This window comes from Tiliqua scincoides, chromosome 4, assembly GCF_035046505.1.
Source record: "Tiliqua scincoides isolate rTilSci1 chromosome 4, rTilSci1.hap2, whole genome shotgun sequence".
Lineage (NCBI taxonomy): Eukaryota > Metazoa > Chordata > Lepidosauria > Squamata > Scincidae > Tiliqua > Tiliqua scincoides.
The window spans coordinates 110,344,729-110,366,818 of record NC_089824.1 but is presented as its reverse complement, the minus strand read 5'-3'; the positions used below and the strand labels follow the sequence as shown (position 1 = coordinate 110,366,818).

Here is a 22,090-nt window from a genome sequence, read left to right as displayed (position 1 = left end):
ATCTGGACATACAAGATGAAGATTGCAAACCACTTTATGCATATACAGGTTGCTTTATAAAATCAAGACAACATGTAGTTCCCATGTCATACATGAAGTAGCACATACTGGGCAAAGGAGGACTTTGCTTCATTTTGTTCCACTTGATGATGTTCCATCACTGAAGCTAGACAGGTTTGAGCCTGGTCAGTATTTGGATGGGAGACCACCTGGGAACCCCATGTATGTTTCTTTGAACCCCTTTGAGGAAGAGCAGGATACAAGTGTAAATAAAATAACCAGTTGTTAAATTACAGATTTTAAGATGCTTCCCTGGGAACACCAGCTCAATGCACTGCATTGGTCTACAAGAACAAGATAAATTAGAAAACAATAACATCACAGTGTTCCCAAATTTAGAATTTGTGTGTCTTCCCAATTTTAAGAAAAGAATAACTTGGAAAACAAAAAGAAAACAGTGCAGGTATGAATGAATGGATTTCATAAAAGAAAGTATTAAGAGTTTTCATCTCAAACAACTGAGAAGACACACAACATAATATGCAACTAGAATGATTCAAACTCTTAGGGTTCCTGTACTTCAAACAGCTGGGCATAAGAGGGTGTTTTAGCAAGGGCAGCTTGCTGTGTTACAGGGTGAAAAAACCTGCACCTGTCAAAATTCCCTCTCTACACAACTATTAAAAGAGACAGAATCCCTGCTTTCATCTTTTGCATTCCATCATCTCACATGAAACCTACCAAGGTACTCTCTGCTATAGTCCATAGGAACACACTAGAATCCCAAGACTGAAACAAAGGTTCTAGTTTACAGAATTAGAGAGGACCACATGAGAAGGAGGGGATCATAAACAAGGAGACAAGTAATGATTGGTACCCAAATGAAAACATTTTGAGCTGTCATTGAAAGGTCATCCATTTTTACATATATCAATATGTCAAGGTCTAGTTCAAGATTTTTGATATTAACATTGATTAAAGTTTAAGCAATGCTTCAGAAAAATAACACAAAACACCTTAAGTAAGATGGAATGACTGGCCCTCCTTGTAGGTTCGCAATCTACAAAGATTAAATTTAAAGAACCAAAGAATGCAGCATAAAATGATTGAAGAACAAAGGGGAAAAAAGAATCTGAAGGGAAAAGGTTCTAAACAAAACTTATGTTAAAGCAGGAGCTATCTGTTTCTTGGGCGGTACAGCATTACAAAGAACAATGTACAACAAAGGGATGGAGCACAGAAGAAGACATCTTAGACTGGCAAGCAGGGGAAATCCCACAGAATGGCACAAACATGAAAGAACACAAAGTTTCCTGAGAGGAGGGAACCAAGATTAATGAGGGGTGAGAGAAGGTCTTTGCAAAGCAGGGAGCAAGAGTTTACAACGAACATGATATGGAAACAGGAGTTAGCAAAGAGGAGAAAGGAGAGAGGAAATCTTATCTTCAGTTAATATAGATATTGCAACAGGAGTGTCACCTGTCCAGCAAATGAAGTTGTGCATTTCCAGATCATCCCTTGTTTCCAACTGCAGTGACAGGAACTGGTACATTGCAAAACTAACCCAGCTTCTAAAACAGGCAAATGGTTACATCTTTGACCAGCTAAATGTCTAGAAGTATGGCAAGCATCAAAATGTTCCTTTTCCAGCACACTCAGGAGATTAGAACTAAAAATATACTATGTGAACCTTTTCATTTAAGCTGCTTGGGCTGTGACCCTTGGTTGAAGGGCAGGGAACCATGCAAACTGCTGAAGGGTGGGTATACTTATTTGCAGTGCTTTTTTGTAAATAAAAAGGTGCAGGAACTCACTTGTTAATCTTTTATTTATTTATAAGCCATTTTTTATTGGAGAAATAAAATATTTTTTATGTGCTTCCCCCCTAAAGAAGAACTTACTTCTGAGTAGACATGCATAGGATTGGGCTGTCAATCTCCACATCCCCTTCCACCTAGCTATTTTTTCTACACATGGGGAAAAATACTGTACAGGTGCACTTGTAGCATGTAGTATGTAGTGTGGCACTACTTCGAGGAGAGGAAGCAGTGAATGGATTCTGAAAAATGGCTTACATGAGTTCCATGTAGTAAAATTACTCTAAGCAACTGTGGGAGTAAGAACAAAAAAGGAATTCTTACACGAGAGGGGTCCTTAGGTGCACAAAGAAACAGCTACGTTTGCAAACAAGCTATTAAATATGGTTTAATTCAGGTATCAGAATACTCTGTGACTTTGGGAAGGTGCTTGGCATGCAATTGTATGTTCTCTGCTGCCCTGAACAGCTGCTGTGCATTGCTGGAGAGGAGCTGCAAATGCTGGCTGACAGAGGGCATGCTTGTGGGGGAAGGATGAGGAGGATCTCTGGCAAGGCTGGACAGCATGTTGTACACACGTAGAATCCCTTTTCACCTGCCCTTAGCATGTGAAAACAGGTGTAGATATATCTCTGCCAGGATTAAGAGTCCAATCCTAGGTATGTCTACTCTGAAGTAAGTCTCGTTCTAGTCAATGGAGCTTACTCCCAGGAAAGTGCCTAGGATTGTAGCCTAAGAGCCCAATCCTATGCATGTCTACTCAGAAATCCACTTTAGTGAATGGGGCTTACTATGGATAGGATGGCAGCCTCAGGGCCCAATCCTGTGCCTGTCTCCTCAGAAGTCAGTCCCATTAGAGGCAGTGGGGCTTCCTCCCAGGAAAGTGTGGACAGGACTGCAGCCACAGAGCCCCTCCTGTGCCTGTCTACTCAGAAGTCAGTCCCACTAGAGGCAGTGGGGCTTCATCCCAGGAAAGTGTGGAGAGGACTGCAGCCTCAGAGCCCCTCCTCTGCCTATCTACTGAGAAGTCAGTCCCACTAGAGGCAGGGGGGCTTCCTCCCAGGAAAGTGTGGAGAGGACTGCAGCCACAGAGCCCTTCCTCTGCCTGTCTACTCAGGCTGCAAGGCTATGACACTTTCCCGGGAGTAAGCCCCATTGAACACAATGAGACATACTTCTGAGTAGATATGCCTAGGCTCGTGCTGCAGATTGGCACGGGGCTGCACCAGCCAGCTTCCTTCCCCTCTTCCTCTGCCAAGCCAGTACCTGGGCATTCCGTGGGTGCTGCAGCCCGTCTCCCTGGCTGGCTGGCTGTCTGTTCGTCCTCCTCGGCGTCGGTGCATGTCCCCCGCATCCTCCAATGGCTTGGAAGCTGCGCTGGGAAGCAGAGCGCAGGGGGAGGGGAGGCAGGTTGGGCTCAGGCGAGAGCTTGGAGATGGGGGCAGGAGGGGGTCATTGTGTGGTCAGGCAGAGGCCAGGCGCCCTCCCACCCTGCACCCCCCAGCACCCACTCAGTGAATGCCTCTATTTTGCTCCCCACCTCCTGGAATGCCTCCAAAGGGGAGGGGCCCCTGCAAAAAGGTGCCGGAACTCCGTCCCCCCACGTTCCATTAGAAAAAAAAGCCCTGCTTATTTGATTAGAGATACAGGTAAGATCCAGTGTTGAAATGATGAATTCACTGGCAGCTCTGAATAGGTTTCCCAAGAGGTATAATGGAAACCATGCCAGGGAAACAGAGAAGTAGGATACTACTCAACTCATACTCTAAGGTTAAGCAATTGGCAGCCAGCATTCACAAGTTCAATTGAGCAGGACCTCTGTTCTCAAGGATATCCACCTCTTTATTATGTTTCACAACCACCTTGGTGAATTTGAGAAACTGATAAAGGGCTGTGCCCCCTGCCCACGCAGGAGAAGTCACAGGAAGCTTCCAGTGCTAAAGAGTTCTCACCTTTAGAAGTCTATGTGTCACCCAACATTCAAGGATATGGGTATAAATAGCTGCATATGGTGAAGTGAAAGCTACAAAGCTTGGTGTTCACACTGAATGGGGGCGAGAAGTGGGGTGCATCTTATTCTGCATCTAACATCCTATCTGGAATGAGCCAGTGTAATTGGCTCTCAATTCCTTGCTCAATCCACAATACAGTCCCTGTATTTTTTTTTATCACTGTAGCTAGCAGGGTTTACTTTTTCTTCAAACCATATTTACAAGTCAGCTGCCCTGTAGAATTAAATTGCATATGCATGGAACACATTGTTTTTAAATGAATGCAGATACCAAGATACAGCTGGTGGAGATGAAGTCATGTTACAGTATTCTTGCTGAAACTGGTTTTGCTCTAACACAGGGGTCTCCAAACCCCGGCCCGGGGGCCAGATGTGGCACGTGGAGAGCTTCTATCTGGCCCATGACCAGCCTCTAATCCCCTGAGAGCCTCTGGCCCAGTTGACCAAACACAACTGGAGTTATGCTTGTGGGGTGAGGGAATGGGGGTTCATTTAAGTGTGTGCTTTATTTCTTGGGCTGTGTTGTGTTTGGAGAAATCCTGGACATTTGAGCCCATTCATTCATCTAAGTTACATCTCTAGTGTATTTATTTAAATTTTATATTTAATTTTTTTTCCAGCCCTCAACACTGTGCCAGATATTTGAAGCGGCCCTCTTGCCGAAAAGTTTAGAGACCTCTGCTCTAACATGAAATATCTGAGCCAGTCTAGGGAATGGGGCAAAGAGCCATCCTGATAGACTAAATTAGAAGGAAAAGAGCAGATATAGAGGGAGAAAGAAGAGATAAACCAACAGTGAAACAGGATTTTAACAGCTTGTTTCTGATCACCAACATACCATTGTGTAGCTCTGCAACAGTGAAGCCTAGAAAGTAACTCAAATATAAACTTCCCCACATAGGAAAACCCTTACATTCTCACATGAGCCTACTGGTTGTATGTTCTAGTTGGGCTACATGCAGAAAAGGCAGCAGAGAAACTGAATGGCAGCCCCTAGTCACATTTTGCTCTCAGTGCAACAGAAAAGGTATCAAATAACAGTATTCTTTCTCAGAGGAGGGAGGTTCATGAGAATTCCATGGGGTAATGTTTGTAGCATAGGAAATAGTGGCCACAAACAGTAAGACTTCAATGCTAACTTGGTGACCCTACCCATGTACTCTTCTACACACTGGAACATCCAATGAACCTTCCCTATTGGTCAGAAAGCCAGGCAAAGACTCAAGACCAACTGTCCACTCAGATAAACTGTACCTGGAGAAGAGGCCACGTACAAATGCTCCCAAGCTGACACGTGGATTTACCATGATCCCAGCATTTAAGAAGAGATAATCCAAATGGTTAAACCTACACAACCAAAGTAACAGTTGGTTATTGTAAGGAGAAAAACCATCTCAAATCATTTATTAAGCAGAATTGGGAATACAATCTGTTCAAGTCCAACACTTTATTAGTGCCATTACACTTTGCAGTGGCAACAAGTTCAGAGCCGATTTCCACTATCATCAGAATCAAGCAGTTATGTCACTCTACCTGTACAGGCAGTAGCATTCTGGAGGCAGGGCACAGCATTAAGTTTGGCAGGTGCCTCAACCGTGCCACTTAAGCAGCCCTTCCCATTGTTTTCGAAGCCATTCTGGGCGTTGAACGCAATGTGGAGGAGATACCTCCATGTTGTTCTCACTGCCCAGAATGGTTCTGAAGATGAGAGGGAGGGGCAGCTTACATGGCATGTTGAGGTGCCTGCAAAACTTAGAACTGTGCCCCACCCTCTGGGAACACTACTGCATCCTGAACTGCTTCAGATTGCAGGCAGAAGGCTACAGATCTGAATGTGCTGCCATGAGAAAGGAAAAAAAGTCCTCCCACATATAAAAGTCTGGCACGTTAGGAGGCAGTTAGCCCAAGATATTGTCCCAGATATGTTATTTGACTTTGTCTGTAAACCACTTTGTGAACATTTTGTTCAAAAACAGTTATGCAGGGGATGGACAGAGTGGATAGAGAGATGCTCTTTACACTCTCACATAACACCAGAACCAAGAACATCCACTAAAATTGAGTGTTGGGAGAGTTAGAACAGACAAAAGAAAATATTTCTTTACTCAGCGTGTGGTTGGTCTGTGGAACTCCTTGCCACAGGATGTGGTGATGGCGTCTGGCCTGGATGCCTTTAAAAGGGGATTGGACAAGTTTCTGGAGGAAAAATGCATTACGGGTTACAAGCCATGATGTGTATGTGCAACCTCCTGATTTTAGAAATGGGCTATGTCAGAATGCCAGATGCAAGGAAGGGCACCTGGATGAGGTCTCTTGTTATCTGGTGTGCTCCCTGGGGCATTTGGTGGGCCACTGTGAGACACAGGAAGCTGGACTAGATGGGCCTATGGCCTGATCCAGTGGGGCTGTTCTTATGTACTGCTACTACTAATAACAATAGTAAGCTAGTTTCTACTCATAGTATATCAGCAGTTCTTTTGGGACGTTATGCGAGGCGTCCCTATTCAGAGAGACTGTGCCCCTGCCCTCAAAATGTGGTGGAGACAACTGCCCACATTGTTTTGCAATGTCCATACTATGACGATTTGAGATCTAAATTTATCTCCCCGATCTTCGGTATTGAAACAGGGATGCAGGTGGAGGAGCAGCTTGCTTTTCTGCTTTCTGATGTATACTCGGATATATCACTCAGGGTTGCCCGCTTCTGTTATGCGGTTGGTAAGGAAGTTGGTAAGGAAGAAAATTGAGAGTGTAAATCTCTGATTTTATGGTTTTACATATGTGTAACGGGGTGTTGGTTTTAATCCTGTGTATTTTGTTTTGTTGTTTGTGACTAGCTGTCAGATGACTGTAAATAAAGTATCTATCTACTCATAGTAGGACATTCAAATATTCAGTGTGTATTCTGAAGAAGTACAATCTAGGAAATACTGGACAATGACTGACTGCCTCTAGAGGTCTTTTGGGTACGTTTGCATAATAAACATACTCAACATGACTATTCTTTAGTAATTTATCTAAGTTTATAATCTAAAGCAAACCCCATGAAACAGTCATGGCTTGGAAAAATACTCCGTAGAACTGTGTGCATGGGGTGGACAACACCTCATAGAAAGCCACAGGCATTTCTCCCCCCCCCCCCCGCCCACATACCTCTTCTTGATTTCTGTAGCTGCATGTAGGACAGATTTCAGGTTGCCAACATCTACCTGAACGATACTGATGTCTGCATTAGGGAAGATGGATAACAGTCTGTTTCGTGTGGCGTTGGCTTTCTCTGTATTCCTGCAGGCTAAACACACGTGGAGGCCAACATCTTCGTGGAGGAGACGTTCACACAGCGCCGCACCAATTCCACTGCAACAGCAAGGGATGAGACCCACCATCAAGGCACACCATGAAATTACCACAGCTCACCAGATGAGCCATTAAGCAATTAAGCCATTAAAAAAGGCACTCTGGCAATCCACAGAGCAACAGCTTCCAGACTACTTACATTTATATTTCTAACCTACAGTTGACCCATATAGCCTGAGAAGAATACTCATATCAAAAAAACACAAATAAAAACATTCACTGTTTTGTCTTTTAATCAGACCAAAGGTCTTCGCCCTCAAAAAAAAAAGTCAACTGCGATACACCCACACACAATCAGTAACCTGATCTCATTCTGAGATAAGGATTAGCATGGTAGTTGAGGTTTCATGTAACATTTTATAAAATAGTAGCTAAAACAAAAGCAACAGTCATGGAAATGAGACCCAATTACAGCCGCTTTTCCTGCTCTTGATATAAGAGAATGGAGTCAAAGTTTCTTCCCTTCTCACCATTTACTTGTATGAAACAGGGAAGGTAAATGCAATCTGCCCCCCCCCCCCAACTCACCAACATAAAACAACATCTGGGAGGCAGCAAAAATAAATTGTATCTAAGCCAGTAAAACAGCTTGAGCCAGCACCCAACTACAAGGATCCCTATCAATGCCCAGCATAAGCTTGTCAGTACAAAATCTGAGAAGTGGTTTTTCTTGTACTATGTACTTGTGTATATAATACTTGTGAAAGTACAAGGAAAAAGCCTTCAGGTAGTTTGACACTCAAGTTGCTCAACAAGAAGCAAAGTTGCTCTTGATCCTGTGCTTTGGTTGCAAAAGCACCAAGACAACAGTAGAGCATTTGTCATTTCAAGTTGTGTAAAATAAAACTAAGATACACACACTGAGCTGGGAGCAAGTCCCATTGAACTCAATAGGGTCAACTTCTGCGTCAATATGCACAGGATTGCTAAGTCACTTTAACTATGGTACATGTACTACTTTTGGGGGGTTCTGCCTGTTCTGCACTGAGTCCTTATTTCCACCCAGGGCAGATCCAAGGGGGATCTGATCCCAAACTGATGCCAGAGGAGAAGGGCACCTACTGGGACGGGAAACAGCTCAAGCACAGAGCCTGCCTAGAAGAGACAGAATGGGAGCCCAGGTCTACCACGCAGGTAGATTTGGGCTCCAAGTCAGGGTGGGAGCCCAGATCTACCTACCCAGCAAACTGGACACAGAAGCAAATTCAACCAGGAACCCAGGTCTACCTGGCAGATAGATCTGGGCTCCTAGTCCAGGCAGGAGCCCAGGTCTACCCACCCAGCAAACCGTGGTCACAGCGGCCAGAAGTTCAACTGGGAGCTAAGGTCTACCTGGGGCTCCAAGTCCAGACGGGAGCCCAGGTCTACCTGCCCAGTGAACCTCAGCCACAGGAGGCCATTTAAGTTCAACCTGGAGCCCAGATCTAACCACCTGGTTGACCTGGGCTCTGCAGTACAACACTCATGGCACCTCCCCCCCCCTAAACACAAGTACTGGCTCTGCTTCCGCTTCCATCCCCACCCCCACAACTAACACACTGCAGGACCCTTTAATAGCGCCATTTCAGGGTGTTCACCATCACAGCCCCAGGCTCTCTCTGGCGCATCTCTAGGGATGCGCGACAGGTGGTGAGGCAGAGCTTCCCCGCTGGAGTCCTTTGAAAAGCACGCCGTGCTCACCGTGTGGGGCACCCACAGCCCACGCGCAGAGCAAGGAGGGAGGGAGTGCAGGGCGTGTGGGCGCCTCACACGGCTGCAGTGCTTTTAGAAGGGCAGTGGGGAGGCTCTGCCTCACCTACCACCTCATGTGCCTGGAAGACGCCCATAGAGGCTGAGACCTGCTCAGCAGCTGCCTCAGACAGGAGCTCGCCTGCACGCTGGACTTCTCCGAGCCCCGCTGACTTGAAAGGGGGGCACCGACTCCACGCTCCCGCCCAGACCTGGCTGGACGGCCCCCTGTCAGCCAGGCACACGCCGCAGCACGAGGCATCGCCCGCAGCCGAGGACGGCTCCCTCCACCCTCACCTGCTAGCGCCCGTGATCACAGCCACCCTTCGCATGGCGCATCCCCGAGCGAGTGACAAGAGTGACTGAAAGCGACGCCACGCGCCGCCTGGAGTATAAGAGCCCGGCGAGGCCCCGCCCCTGAGGCGGGAACCCCGTCCGCGAGGGCGCAGCTCCCTCACCAGATGGCGGCAGAGGGTCGGCCCCATTCACAGAACCCTCAACAGAACGCAAGCCACGCCCCTTTTGATCGACGGGACCTCCTCCAATCGGAGAGGTCGGCTCGGAAGCGGGGAATGTGGCGTGATAGTAGTCCGATGATGGCTGGCTCCGGCGGGGACGCGCAGCCAATCAGATTGCAGCATCCGTTCGGGAGCGGGCGGGGGGGGGGAGTTCCTCGTCGCACGAGCCGGCAGTGGCAGCGTAACAGCTGCTGCAGCGAGCTCGAGGGAGCGGCTGTGGGGAGTTCCCTGTGCCGAATGCGGATCTAGTGCTGAAAGGCCAGCCCTAGCGGAGCGGAGCGGGGGGGGCGAGGCAGGTGAGGCAGAGCCTCCCCGCCGGAGTCCTTCGAGAAGCAGCGCCGCCCCGGGAGGCAGCCAGGCACCCACCAGCCACGCGCTCTGCCTGGCTGCTCCTCTGCGCGTGGTGGTGGGTGCCTGGCTGCCTCCGGGGGCGGCGCTGCTTCTGGAAGGACTCCGGCGGGGAGGCTCTGCCCTCCCCTGCCTCACCTACCTTCCCACCCACCTGAGCCACGCAGATGCGCAGGAGTAAGAAAACACCCCTCTCAGAGCGCTGAAGCGGCAGCCGTTTACTCTGTTTATCCATTACTCAGATGTTGCTGGCCCTTCAGTATGTTTGGCAAATATTAGGGAGGGTCTGCTTCCATGTTCCTTGAATAAGATTGATATGGTGAGGCAGGAGGAGTTCTTCATTCCAACCCCTATCATGGTTGCCCAGGCTATGCACCCTGATCCTGCTTGTCTCCACGTAAGCAGCATCTCTTCCTTTTTTTTTTTTTTATTAATAAAATATTAAGCGCGAACGCAGTCCCCCACTACCACAAATTATGCAGTCGAGTTTCCCGCATTTGGGGAAATCACAGGGGTCAGCACACCCGAAGTGCAACGGATGAGCCTCACCCTGGGAAAATCAACTTCATGATCATGGTGTCTCCCCTGCAGCATCTCTTCTTATACCTGTATGGTGGAAGAAACCAAACCGGTGCCTGACAGGTCACTTTCCCAAGATAGATTGTCCAGCGACAGAACTGAAGCACCAACACTCTCAGCGCACAGGCAGCAAGGGTGGATTTTGGGTTTTTATTTTAAAAGATCCTTATTTACAAAGTGATCATTTTACAAGAATACAGTTCTTTGTGGCCATACAGAGAATAAATAAACTATACATTGGTATGTAACCCCCCATCTCAACATACAGAGCTGTTTTTGAAGAAGTACTACAGCTATACAATAAGGTCAAGCAGCCTGTAATGTATATTTACTAAGGATGGAAAGTACATGACTCCCAGGGTTCTGCTGTAGCAAAGTGACCAATTAGCTGCTACAGTAACTCAGAACATCTCAGAGAAATGCACTTTGCATTCAGGGGAACAGAGTACAACCAGAAGACAAATACTATCATTACAAGAAGCAAGACCAACATACAGCATATTCCAAACTTAGGGCAAGATCTAAAAACTGAACAACTAGTTCCCTTGAGAACTTTCAACCTTGTGTTTCTTGAATAGCCACAGCCCCATCCCCAACATGATAAACCACTTTTGAACCCGAAGTTATTTTCAAAAAGGGTTTTGTGACATGGCATCAGGGAAAGGGGGGGATCTGCAATTAAAATTTTTTTTAAATATAACCCACTTACAAGTCAAAATCTTTGCATTACACTTAAGCTAACTGTTTGGGTCCTAGCCTAGTTATTTACAATATAGGCAGAAAATGGGGGGGGGGAAGAAACTTAGTTTTGTGCAGGGCATTATTTCTGCATTCCCAAGTTTTGCCATCAAGATTGGCAGCTCCAATGTTAAACTTTTAGAGAGCTTGAAATTTGCACTGCATTTTAGCTTTCTGCAGAACAGGCTCCCAGAAGTTTATGCTGGAGATTTAAGGAAAAACATGCATGTCTTATAGCAAATAGTTATGAAAAAAAATGCATTGTGGACTTTTTTTCTGAGGGAATATCTAAACTGCAAACATATAGCTTCCCCCCAAAGATTCTGGGAATCTTAGTTTTGTAAAAGTGGCAATGTTTCTGTATTAGAGATTCCAAGCCTGTCTCACAAATGCAGGGCTCCCTGGGGAACATACCAACTATCTGTGGCATCACAGATTTGCATCACCCGATTAGGGAGGTCAGCATGTGATGTATCAGTGCCCTGCCTCCGTTTGGTTTTTGGCTGTAAGCTCCATAATGAGATGTGGCACCTCTGCCTGCCTGCCTGCCTGCCCAGCCAGCCTTCTCTCCTGCCTCCCCCCACCATGTTTCACATGCCCTCCCAGCCCCACCCACCAGGTTCACAGCTGCAGAAAAGCAACAAGTCAGCAGGCAGCACACAGAGCAGACTCTCTCTCCGAGATGCCTGGTGACACCCCTGGAGGCGGGACGCACAGACTGAATACCTCAGCTGTATGGTATAGTTATGTACATTTACGAAAACCAGCAGAAACCCCCCCCCCCCAAAAGGAGGCAGGAGGAAAAGGGGGAATGGCTAAAAAGGAATGATTAAAAAAAATTTAATCAATTTTTGGAGACAAAGCCATCAAGAGTGGCTTTTTTTCTTTTTTGAAGGGGGGGAAGAGAAAGGTGAAGATCCTGGGTTAAGCTGACACAGACCCCAAGCCTATGAAGGTCTACTCAGAAGTAAGCCCCATTTGAGTCAATGGGGCTTACTCCCAGGAAAGTGTGGAAAGGATTGCAGCCACACCCAGCAAGATTACAACTCACCCCAAAGTAGATGGGGGCTGCTCACACACATACACCCTATATGCAGATGCCACCCCTGTTCTCCCCAGGCAAGACAGAGGGATGCAGGCTGGGGCATTTGGACACTCCTCCACTAAGAGCAGCCTGGCTCCTTTCTTCCCAAGCAGAGGAAAGCGCTGCACTGCCTGTACCTACTTTATAGCCTGCCAGGAGCACCACTGTGCTGACGAGATGCAGCACCTCTGCACTCTTCTCTCCTCCAGCTTTGACCAATCCCAGGATGCCCAGGGCAAGGGGCACACTGGGAAATGTAGTCCTTGGGGCGAGGTTGCACATGGAGAGAGCTCCATAATGAGATGTGGCACCTCTGCCTGCCCGCCTGCCCAGCCAGCCTTCTCTCCTGCCTCCCCCCACCATGTTTCACATGCCCTCCCAGCCCCACCCACCAGGTTCACAGCTGCAGAAAAGCAACAAGTCAGCAGGCAGCACACAGAGCAGACTCTCTCTCCGAGATGCCTGGTGACACCCCTGGAGGCGGGACGCACAGACTGAATACCTCAGCTGTATGGTGTAGTTATGTACATTTACGAAAACCAGTCCCCACCTAGTTTACCAGCTGCTTTAGAATAATAAAATATGTTACTATGTCCACCTCAATGCTGTTTTGGTGGAACAGGAAGGATGTTTAGTAAGCTCACAGAGGGGACAGTGAGAAGGAACAATGAATACAGCATCGTGTTGTACTCTGACTGATTGAATATTCAAAATATAAATTTTGATATGCGAATTATCTCTACAAAAGTCTGAACAAACTTTCTTTTGCCCCCAAATTAGTGTTGGTTCAGTTCTGATTAAAATGTAGACACAAGTAACAACTCATGCAGGGAATACACTCAACTTTTCCCTTCTCTTTCAGTCCCTCCTAAGATAAATATTCACAGGCAGTTATATAATGCCAGTTGTACAGTGATGCAAAGTCAAATTATGGCTGGTAAAAATACAGTATACATTTTATGCAAGAAGATAGTATGCATCTATGTATGAGTAATGTTAACAGTTCCACTTTCTGTATGATATGTATATAGGTCTATTTTTTTATCTTTATTTAAAAAAATTCTATGTACAGGTGCAGCCTATTTATCCACAGATTTTTATCTGCAGATTTGTCTCAATGAGAATGGGATGGGGGGAAACCCAAAGTCACACACACCTTTGCCTCCTTTGCCCTGCACTGGCATCTCGATCCATTTCCAGGGAGCCCAAAATACTGCAAAAAGGCTCTGCCTCGCACAGGCAGGGAAATAGCCCTGGAAGAGGTTCCCCTTGCAAAGGAACAGTAACACTCCTGGAGCCCCTGAGTCAGCAAAGAGCTGAAGAGGGGAAGGGGGGGGGCAAAAATCTCTGTAGCCAGAACAATGCAGCAAGGTGGAGCACTCACTGACACATAGTGGCAGATGTGGTAGCAACAGAGGGAATTGCTTAAAAAAACCCAGGGAGTGTTTGCCAAATTCCCTTCCCCCATTGAGATGGTGCAGGCAATCACAGACACAAGCACCACCACCCCCCCCCCCCCATGGTGCAGGCAATCACAGGCATAAGCAAGCCTTCGCAACAAGCAAAGCATGAGATTTAGCCTACAATCCTCTCCACACTTTCCTGGGAGGAAGCCCCACTGACTACAATGGGGCTTACTTCTGAGTAGAAACGCATAGGGCTGGACTCTTAAAAGATCAGCATCCCATGTGAAAGAAGCTGGGCAGCTGGCAGCTGGGAGGGCTGAGTACAGAGTGGAGGGGAGGGGATTGATAACAGCTACCTTAGTTTCCTTCCATCCAGAAGTGTCAGGCTGCAGTATATTTGCATAACTCTATGGAATTTAGCACAACATGTTTTTGGTTAATCGCGCTGAGTCACGGAACGGAACTAACGTGGATAAATAGGCTCCACCTGTACATCTTTGGATTACAGAGAGCTTTGGTATGGAAAAGAACAGATTTTGACCTACAGCTGAAGACGATGATGGTTTGCTTTTCCAGAGTATTGAAGGTAGCTTATCCAAATCATTGATGTCTGCTGCATGCACATTCCTACCTTGTCTCTGCAAAAACCGATTTTGAAGGAGTTGTAGTAATTTATATGGCTTCAAAAATCTGTTCACCAGGCAAAATAAATTAACATAAGTAATTATACAAAAAGTGCAATCAGATGAAAGAAATAGGTGTGCACATCACCCGCAAATGCCACTCTATGATGCTACCTTTAATATTCTGAAAAACCGGTCCAGCCTGAAACTATGCAACAGACTGGGTGACATTCAACTGGATATGGAAACATAATACAGGAAGATGGGTTGTGCATTGCATAGTCTTCAGGCACACAGCAATTTTCCTCCTCTTCCACCAGGAGATGCATTGATTTTAATGTGGTTAGTCCTGCTGTTATGTAATATGTCCATCAGAACTTTTACATGCACAGGCCAGGTGAGCAGAAGTTGCATCTTTCCCATTTATTTCAGTGGGCCTCATGCATGAGTGGTCCTAACACAGCAGTTCTCAAACTCACAGTGAGTTCAAGACCACAGGTAAGTCTTGACGGGGGGGGGGGGGGTAGGGGGAAGGCAGTGATGTGATCCACAGGATTCTGTGGCTGCCAGACTCACAGGGGCTTTTGAAAAACTTACCCCTGCCTGCAGCAGGGAGCCCTGCGGAGCCTTCTACAAGGCCCCCCACACTCAAAATAATTAAAAAAAGTGATTGCAACTGACTTCTGGTTTTACAATCATGAACTGGAAGTGGTTTGTGATCACTTTTTTTAATTATTTGGAGGTGTGGGGAGTCTTGCAGAAGGCTCTGTAGGGCTCCCTGCACCCCAAGGAGGCTGCTGTGTGCAGGGTTAAGTTTTTAAAAAGCCCCTGAGAGTCCAGCAGCAGCACAATCCTGCAGGTGGCGTTGCTACCTTCCCCCCTTCTTAAAGTGCCAGAGGCACTCATTCTCAAGCTGGTGGGTCACAACACACCAATTTAAGAACCACTGTCCTAGCACATTATGTCAACTGAGATCCAATTTTTTTTTAATGGCTTAAATAAAATTCTATTTACTGAACTCAGTTGGACTTACTTCTGAGTAAACATGCATAGGACTGCATTGTGAGTGAGAGATTCCAACTTGAGTGGGGATGGGATGGTTGGTGTTACTATTATATGTACATAAAAATGTTTCCATGGGTAATGTTTGGATGAATAAAAACAGGTAAGAATGTAAGAACTCAATATAGGAAAAACTGTAAAAACTCAGATCAGGCCATCTAGTCCAGCATTCATTCTAACAGCAGCAAGCCAAGTTACTTGGCAAAGTTCACAAGGAGAGCCTGAAGGTAATGGGACACTGCCTCCTGTTCGTTCATTGCCAGCATGATTTTCATAAGTTTTCAGTAGTTTAATGCTACTATAAATGGAGATCCATTGTCCTACCCTGTCTGACAGCCGACTAGAAAAGGAAGAGGGGATAATGTTTCAGTCCACCAATCTCTTCCACACAGTGGCGTAGCTAGCGAGGGGTGGGGGGTCCACCCCGGGTACCACCCTTGGGGGGCATGTAATACCACAAATGGCCCAACATCGCTAACATCATGAAGGTTAGGGGTAACCCCATCATGCTATATACCGTTGGATGTGGAATTTCCAGTGGAATGCAATGCAAAAAACTGGATTGAAATATCTCCTTTCCATCAAAAGTTATGGCTAAAAAACCGGAAACCAAAAAATGCATTGAACCCTATGGAAAATGGAACTGAGCCATATTGCACGTTTACTCGTGAATAGGCGAACTTGCCATAGTTCGTTGGAAAGGGCAGGATGAGAGGAATCCAATGATACCACAATGGTTCCTATCCAATGAAAGCAGCCCCCCAAAAACACCCAAGAAGGAAGTCCCTCCCTCCAAGCAGATGAATGTATTGAGCCCTATGGTAAGCAAAAGTAAGGCACAAGGTCACATTTACTCGCAAGTAAGCAAATGTGTCTTGGCTCCTGGTCAAGTCAGGCAAAGGGGAATGCAAGGCTAGCTGCATGGTCCTAATCCGATCAAAGTGGAGCTCAACAAACGCTCCAGAAGGCAGCCTTCCCCCCAAGAATAAAACAGAGGCTTGAGCTGGTAAGGTGGGCACTGAGGAGGGTTGAAAATCTCACTGATTTATCGGGGGGGGGGGTGTTATTGCAGGCAGGCTACAGAGAAAATTCACTTGGTGAAACGGCTGGCTTCCCCTTATTTATATGTTTTTCTTGAATTTAATTATTTATAATTATTTTATTTTGCTTGATGGTGTCACTTCTAGCCATGACATCACTTCTGGTGGGTCCTGGACAGACTGTCATTCTAAAAAGTGGGTCCCAGTATTAAAAGTTTGAGAACCACTGCCTTAACTCAAAACAGGTCAATGAGACATCGGGGGGGGGGGGTGACACCCTAGTGACCAAAATTCTGGAAATTGTGGCTTTTAGGAATAATACCATCATGTTATATACCATTTGATGCAGAATTTCATCCATTGCTTGTGGGGAAATATTCACTGCATTTATTTTTCTGGTCATTATTATTATTCATTCCATGGCATGACTATTACTATCTCTGTCTCACCTACCTCACAGGGTTGTCATGAGGACAAAATAAGGGAAGGAACCATATACACCACCCTGAGCTGCTTAGAGGAAGGGTGGTATAAAAAGTGAATTAATTAAACAATATAATTAATAATTAATAATTATTAAGTCATATGGAGTGACAAAAATTTATGGGCCCCAGGTGTCAAATAACCTAGCTATGCCTCTGCTTCCACAATCTCTTCTGTTCCAACTTCCTCTTTTCTAATCCAGGGAAGAAGAATTGGTGCAGTAGAGGTGATGGGTACCCCCATAACATCTGCTGTCTGAGGCAACTGCTTCAGTTGGTTTCATGGATGGGCTGGCCCTACTGGGTATAAATGACAAGAGATGGACCATTACCTTCACGCCCTACCTATGAGCTTCCCAAGGATATCTTTGCTTGCTGTTGTTACAAACAGGTTCTGACTTTTGGGAATGCTTAACACATACACACATAGACACATGCTGAAAATAGCAGAGAAGGCTGGAGAGGATTGTGTGGCCACTGGCAAACTCTTGTTTGATTTTATATGTGCTTATCCTATCTCTCAGCATCTGTCTTTATTAAAATGTGAGTGGATGCTGCCCTTGTTATGACATGAGGTTTACAGAGTGTGTTCATTCTTTTTTTTTTTTTGTCCTACAGTTTGCAACTTTATATACCATAAATTTAGTGCCAAGACTTTGTGAGGCATGTGTATATATGAAATAAACATGTGCAATAGCTTCTCACAAATATGAAGTTTAGCAATGACTCCCAGATACTTAAAAGGTAAGGAAAACATAGGAAGAGGAAGGAAACTGAGAGCCATCTTTAGGCATGGCATAGTCACCCCCTCCTAACTGCATACTGAGAGAGAGGCAGTTGAGACTGCCATCTTCAAATGACAAATTATGGCCAGTACAGCCCATCACTGCATCAGTTGTTTGAAATGAGCAGGACATTAAGAGCGCAATCCTAACCCTTATGTCAGCGCTTTCCAGCACTGACATAAGGGCATTTCCAGCACTGACATAAGGGCAATGCAGCTCTGAGGTCAGGGAACAAACATTCCCTTACTTTGAGGAGGACTCCGTGAGTGACACCCAACTGCAGGATGCAGCACATGTCCCACCACACTGCTATGCCAGTGCTGGAAAGCACTGACATAAGGGGTTAGGATTGCGCCCTAAGGTACCTATTGCAAACATGATACAGTCATGGATACCTCCTAGTTAACGTTGCTGAAACATTGAGTTGGAAAACTATTAAACATAGTGACTTGTTTTCACCAGTGACTTATCACCATGGTAGCCCCTTTTAGAGTCAGACTAGAGAGGATAGTACAAGCCATATTTGTTGTTCATGTGTATAGTACTATATGAAATATGAGCAGGTTGTGTCTGTTTTTATCATAAAAGGAATGTACCAGTAAGGGGATCTGAGCCCCTTCCCCCCACTCCATCATCCAGTTTTTTCCCCCTCTCATATAAGCAGTGAACCAGGCCCATGTGGTTGGTGGACACAGACCGAGGACATTCGACTGCTGAAAAATACCTACAACATACAGATGTTCCTTAAAGAAACAGCTGATAAGTCACAAATGAACTGAATGCTGTTGAACCAAATGCAGCAAGCCATCCATTCAAAACTACATTTAAAATTTTAGCTATTTAAATCTAAGAAAGACACCTAAATCTGAGTAAGTAAGCTATATAAATCTAAGAAAGACACCTAAATCTGAGTAAGTAAGCAGCTATAAAAAAATGCCTAAGACAACTCCCCTCTCCCTAAAGTTTTAGAACAAAATAGCTGATAGTGTTCTTGACCTTGGCCAGAAATCAACGGGAAGGGGAGACAGACAGACAGGCAGGCCATGAAGACCCACAAAGCATGATTTAAAGTTCTCTGTGGAAGGGAATCTAAAGATGTGCCAAATAGCAAAGAGTTGCTTCAACAGTTTTTAAAAAAAATCTGTCAGTGGAGTAGCTTTGTAATCCAAAATCAGTCAGTTGAAAAATTAGCTGGGCACTGAGCCCCATGACCCATGATTAGGAAGTAGAGGAATGGCATTCCATCTCTCAGTCCCGTCAAAACATGCATGCATTTGGCCTTGGTGTGTCTGAGAACAATCTGTCTTTCTCTCTTATCTACTGCCTGCACTTTCCAAAAGAGCACATCCTACACTCTCAAAACTATGCTTTCAGAGATGTGGTTTCAAAATAGTTGGGTCTTTGTTCAAGACCCATCTGTTCATCCTAAGCTCTGCTGTAGAAGCTGCTCCTTCATTTGTCTCTACTTTTTTTTTCTTTGCAATGCTTTGATGGCTCAAAGCCATCCCTGTGAATTGCCCCATTAGGGAATTGGGATGGCAGTCACAATTCCATGCCACTCTTCACAACCAGAACTTCGTCAATGACTTCTAAGTATAAAACTACAGGGTCCCACATACGTGCTCAACTAGATTTGAAAAAAAAAAAAAGCGTGCTCACCATTCACACAGGACCAGCACAAGATATTTGGGTGCCTGAGGAAAAATTCAAAATGGCAGTCCCCATCCTGCAAGGTAACACAGACTATACTTGGGGGGTCTCAAGCCTAGAACTACAGTAGCAGAATCCAGGCTCCTTGCTGTCTGAGCCATTTTTGCAGCTTGCCAAAGAAGGATGTTTTTGCCCTGCTCTCTTCAGCACCACCACAATAGGTGGTCAAAGGGAGGTACTGCTGATCCTTGTTGAACTGGTAACAAGTGACACAGAGCACCAACACAGTTCAACCTTATCCAATACAGCTTCAACATATGGTCTGATTCCAGTCTGAATAACTCAGTAGACATGAGAGCAAAATGAGACAAGATGGATTCATGTCTCCCTTTTTAACATGTAAAATATGTGGGGGTCACCTAATTTTTACAATGAAAGCTGCATGCACGTGAGGAGGTTTCATTCCAGGCTCTTTTTTCTCAATTGAGTTAGACTGGGGAAAAAAGTGCTTGGAGTAACTAAAGTGCTTGGGATGATAGAACATGCAAAGGTAAGGCATAGGTGAGTTCCACTTCCCTCATTGGCACACCTGCAAAATCCACTCTCTCCATTTTCCACCTGTTAGGTGAGTGGGACAGATTTAGGCATAACATGTGAAGAAATTAGCATGGCTGTCCTGTCACATCTACTTTGGCCCTCACTTTAGACTGCGTTTCGGTTTTCTAGCTTGGCGACCTGCCTGTCTAACTGCCTGGTTGGCAAGGGACTGCCTCCAGCATGCTAGTTCTGATCACTTCTTCTCTAGAGGCCTCACCAAAACAATCAAGAGCTATACAAGAGCATTAGCAGTAAAAATCTGCCTCTCATTTGGTTTCCTTTAATGGTGCCCACAACCAACTGCCTGAGGTAACTACTGCAGTTTTATTGGGTAACTCCTCAGTCAGTGCTGGGATGGCAGTGCATATTGCTGAAAGCACTGGGGCAAATCTCTTCACTGGCATTACCACAACTACTGGTACTGAGGGTTCAGGAGCTGGGCTGGCCAGTTCTGCTCTCTGATTGGTGTGGATCCTTGGCCAGTGCCCCACTTTGTGGCCAGTGACCACAAACTCTGATGTCACCCCCCCCCCGCTCCAGGTTGTAGAATTATGAAACAAGGATAAAAAATTTCTCACTCTCCACGCCAAGCATCATTTTTAAACTTCTATCATATCCCCCAGTAACCTTTCTTTCCACACTAAAAAGCCTCAAATGCATTAGCTCTTCCTCACAGGGAAGATGATTCAATCTCTTGATCATTTTAATTTCTCTTTTTTGCACTCTTCCCATCTCCTATAACATCCTTTTAAAGATGGGTGACCAGAACTATATACAGCATTCCAAATTTCCAGGCATACTGGGAGGTGACACAGGCTGCAATCCTATCCACACTTACCTAGAAGTAAGCCCTATTGACTAGAGTAGACAAGCATGGGCTGTAGGTGGAATGGACTGGAGAAAGCATCATGCTCAGGAGCTCCAGATCAAGGACCAGGAGGTCCAGATTGTGCATTATTAGACAGGGAGAACATCTTGATATTTCATGTAGGGGACTAAGGGCCCAATCCTATCCAATTTTCCAGTGTCAGTGCAGCTGTGCCAATGGAGCATGCGCTGCATCCTGTGGTGGGAAGTCAGTCACAGAAGCTTCCTCAAAGTATGGGAACATTTGTTCCCGTACCCTGCATTGTGGGCTGCATTGTGGCTACACAGGTACTGGAAAGTTGGATATGTTTGGGCTCCATGGGCGCAATCCTAACCAACTTTCCAGCACTGGCATAGCTGTGCCAGTGGGGCATGTGCTGCATCCTGCAGTTGGGGGGCAGTCATGGAGGCTTCCTCAAGGTAAGGTAATGTTTGTTCCTTTACGTCAGTGCTGGAAAATTGGTTAGGATTGCGGCCTAAAAGTCACAAACAGGGATGGATGTACTCTACACTAACACACACACACACACACACACACACACACACACACACACACCACTCTTATGCTGCACAGAAGCAATCCAAATTTTATACTAAGTAAATTCTGTGACCTGTAGAGAATTTCAGATTGAACAAATTTGTACTTTTCTTATTTTATATAGTTTATTCTGGGCTTGCTAGTCATGTGGAGTTCTGCAGGGAACTGAAGACCTACCCCAACCATTACAGACCTATTTTAGCCACTCTTCTGACGTGAGTTTTCAGCAAGCATTGTCTATATATACACTGCTTGTCTGTAAATTGTCTATCAAGTGCTTGTCTATTATGTGTATCAGCAGTGCAACAGTAAGGACTGGAAACTTGTTCTTTTTACCAAAAAACGAAACAAAAATTAAAATTCTCAAGAAGCTACATTCTGCATCCAGTCCCACATTCTGCACTCATTCCACACATCCAAAGAATCACAGCATACACACAGTCTTGTGCACAAAATACCTGCTAGGTACCTCCATTCCTGTTGTGCATGTGGAAACTCATCTCAGTTCTATGCTTTGAACACATCTCAAGTACTTCCTCATGGGGAACAAAAACATACCTCATGTTTTCTTCTTACCTTTCACTGACCAAATCCATTCATAAACCAGAACCTACAACACTGACAAGATAAATAACATTTGTTCCGAGCTTTGCCAGTCCAAAGCAGTTCAAATCTTGGATGAGGCTGTGTGGCAGACCTGCTCAGATCCCAGTTTGTTTCTTTTGGTGGCTGATTCAAGTTCCAGTCATGCAACTGAAGGAAATGTTGAGTCCAGGTGAAGTGGCTTCAGCTTTAAGTGTAGGTTTTGGAGGGCAGGTGGGGCAGGATAAAGAAATCTGGGGTCCGAAGAGAAGGCATCA

The 22,090-nt window shown here is 45.6% G+C and overlaps 1 protein-coding gene and 1 non-coding gene across 5 annotated transcripts in view; both read right to left on the bottom strand.

Annotated features, from left to right (window-relative positions):
• Positions 1-9,291, bottom strand: part of HSD17B7 (hydroxysteroid 17-beta dehydrogenase 7) — a 41,396-nt gene extending 32,105 nt beyond the window's left edge. For 3 of the 4 annotated variants that reach the window (XM_066625971.1, XM_066625969.1, XM_066625968.1), the window contains exons 1-4: positions 9,211-9,291; positions 6,982-7,185; positions 5,083-5,175; positions 109-240 (exon numbers count right to left, since the gene is read on the bottom strand). In XM_066625971.1, the coding sequence (XP_066482068.1) occupies positions 109-240; positions 5,083-5,175; positions 6,982-7,185; positions 9,211-9,245 (464 nt within the window). In that variant the 5' untranslated portion in view covers positions 9,246-9,291. The remainder of the gene's footprint in view (positions 1-108; positions 241-5,082; positions 5,176-6,981; positions 7,186-9,210) is intronic. The other variant, XM_066625972.1, reaches the window with a different exon arrangement.
• A 924-nt stretch (positions 9,292-10,215) lies between these two features.
• LOC136650616 (U1 spliceosomal RNA) lies at positions 10,216-10,373 on the bottom strand. Its single transcript, XR_010794446.1, has one exon. It is a non-coding gene; the product is annotated as a U1 spliceosomal RNA (small nuclear RNA).
• Between the last annotated feature and the right edge of the window lie 11,717 nt (positions 10,374-22,090).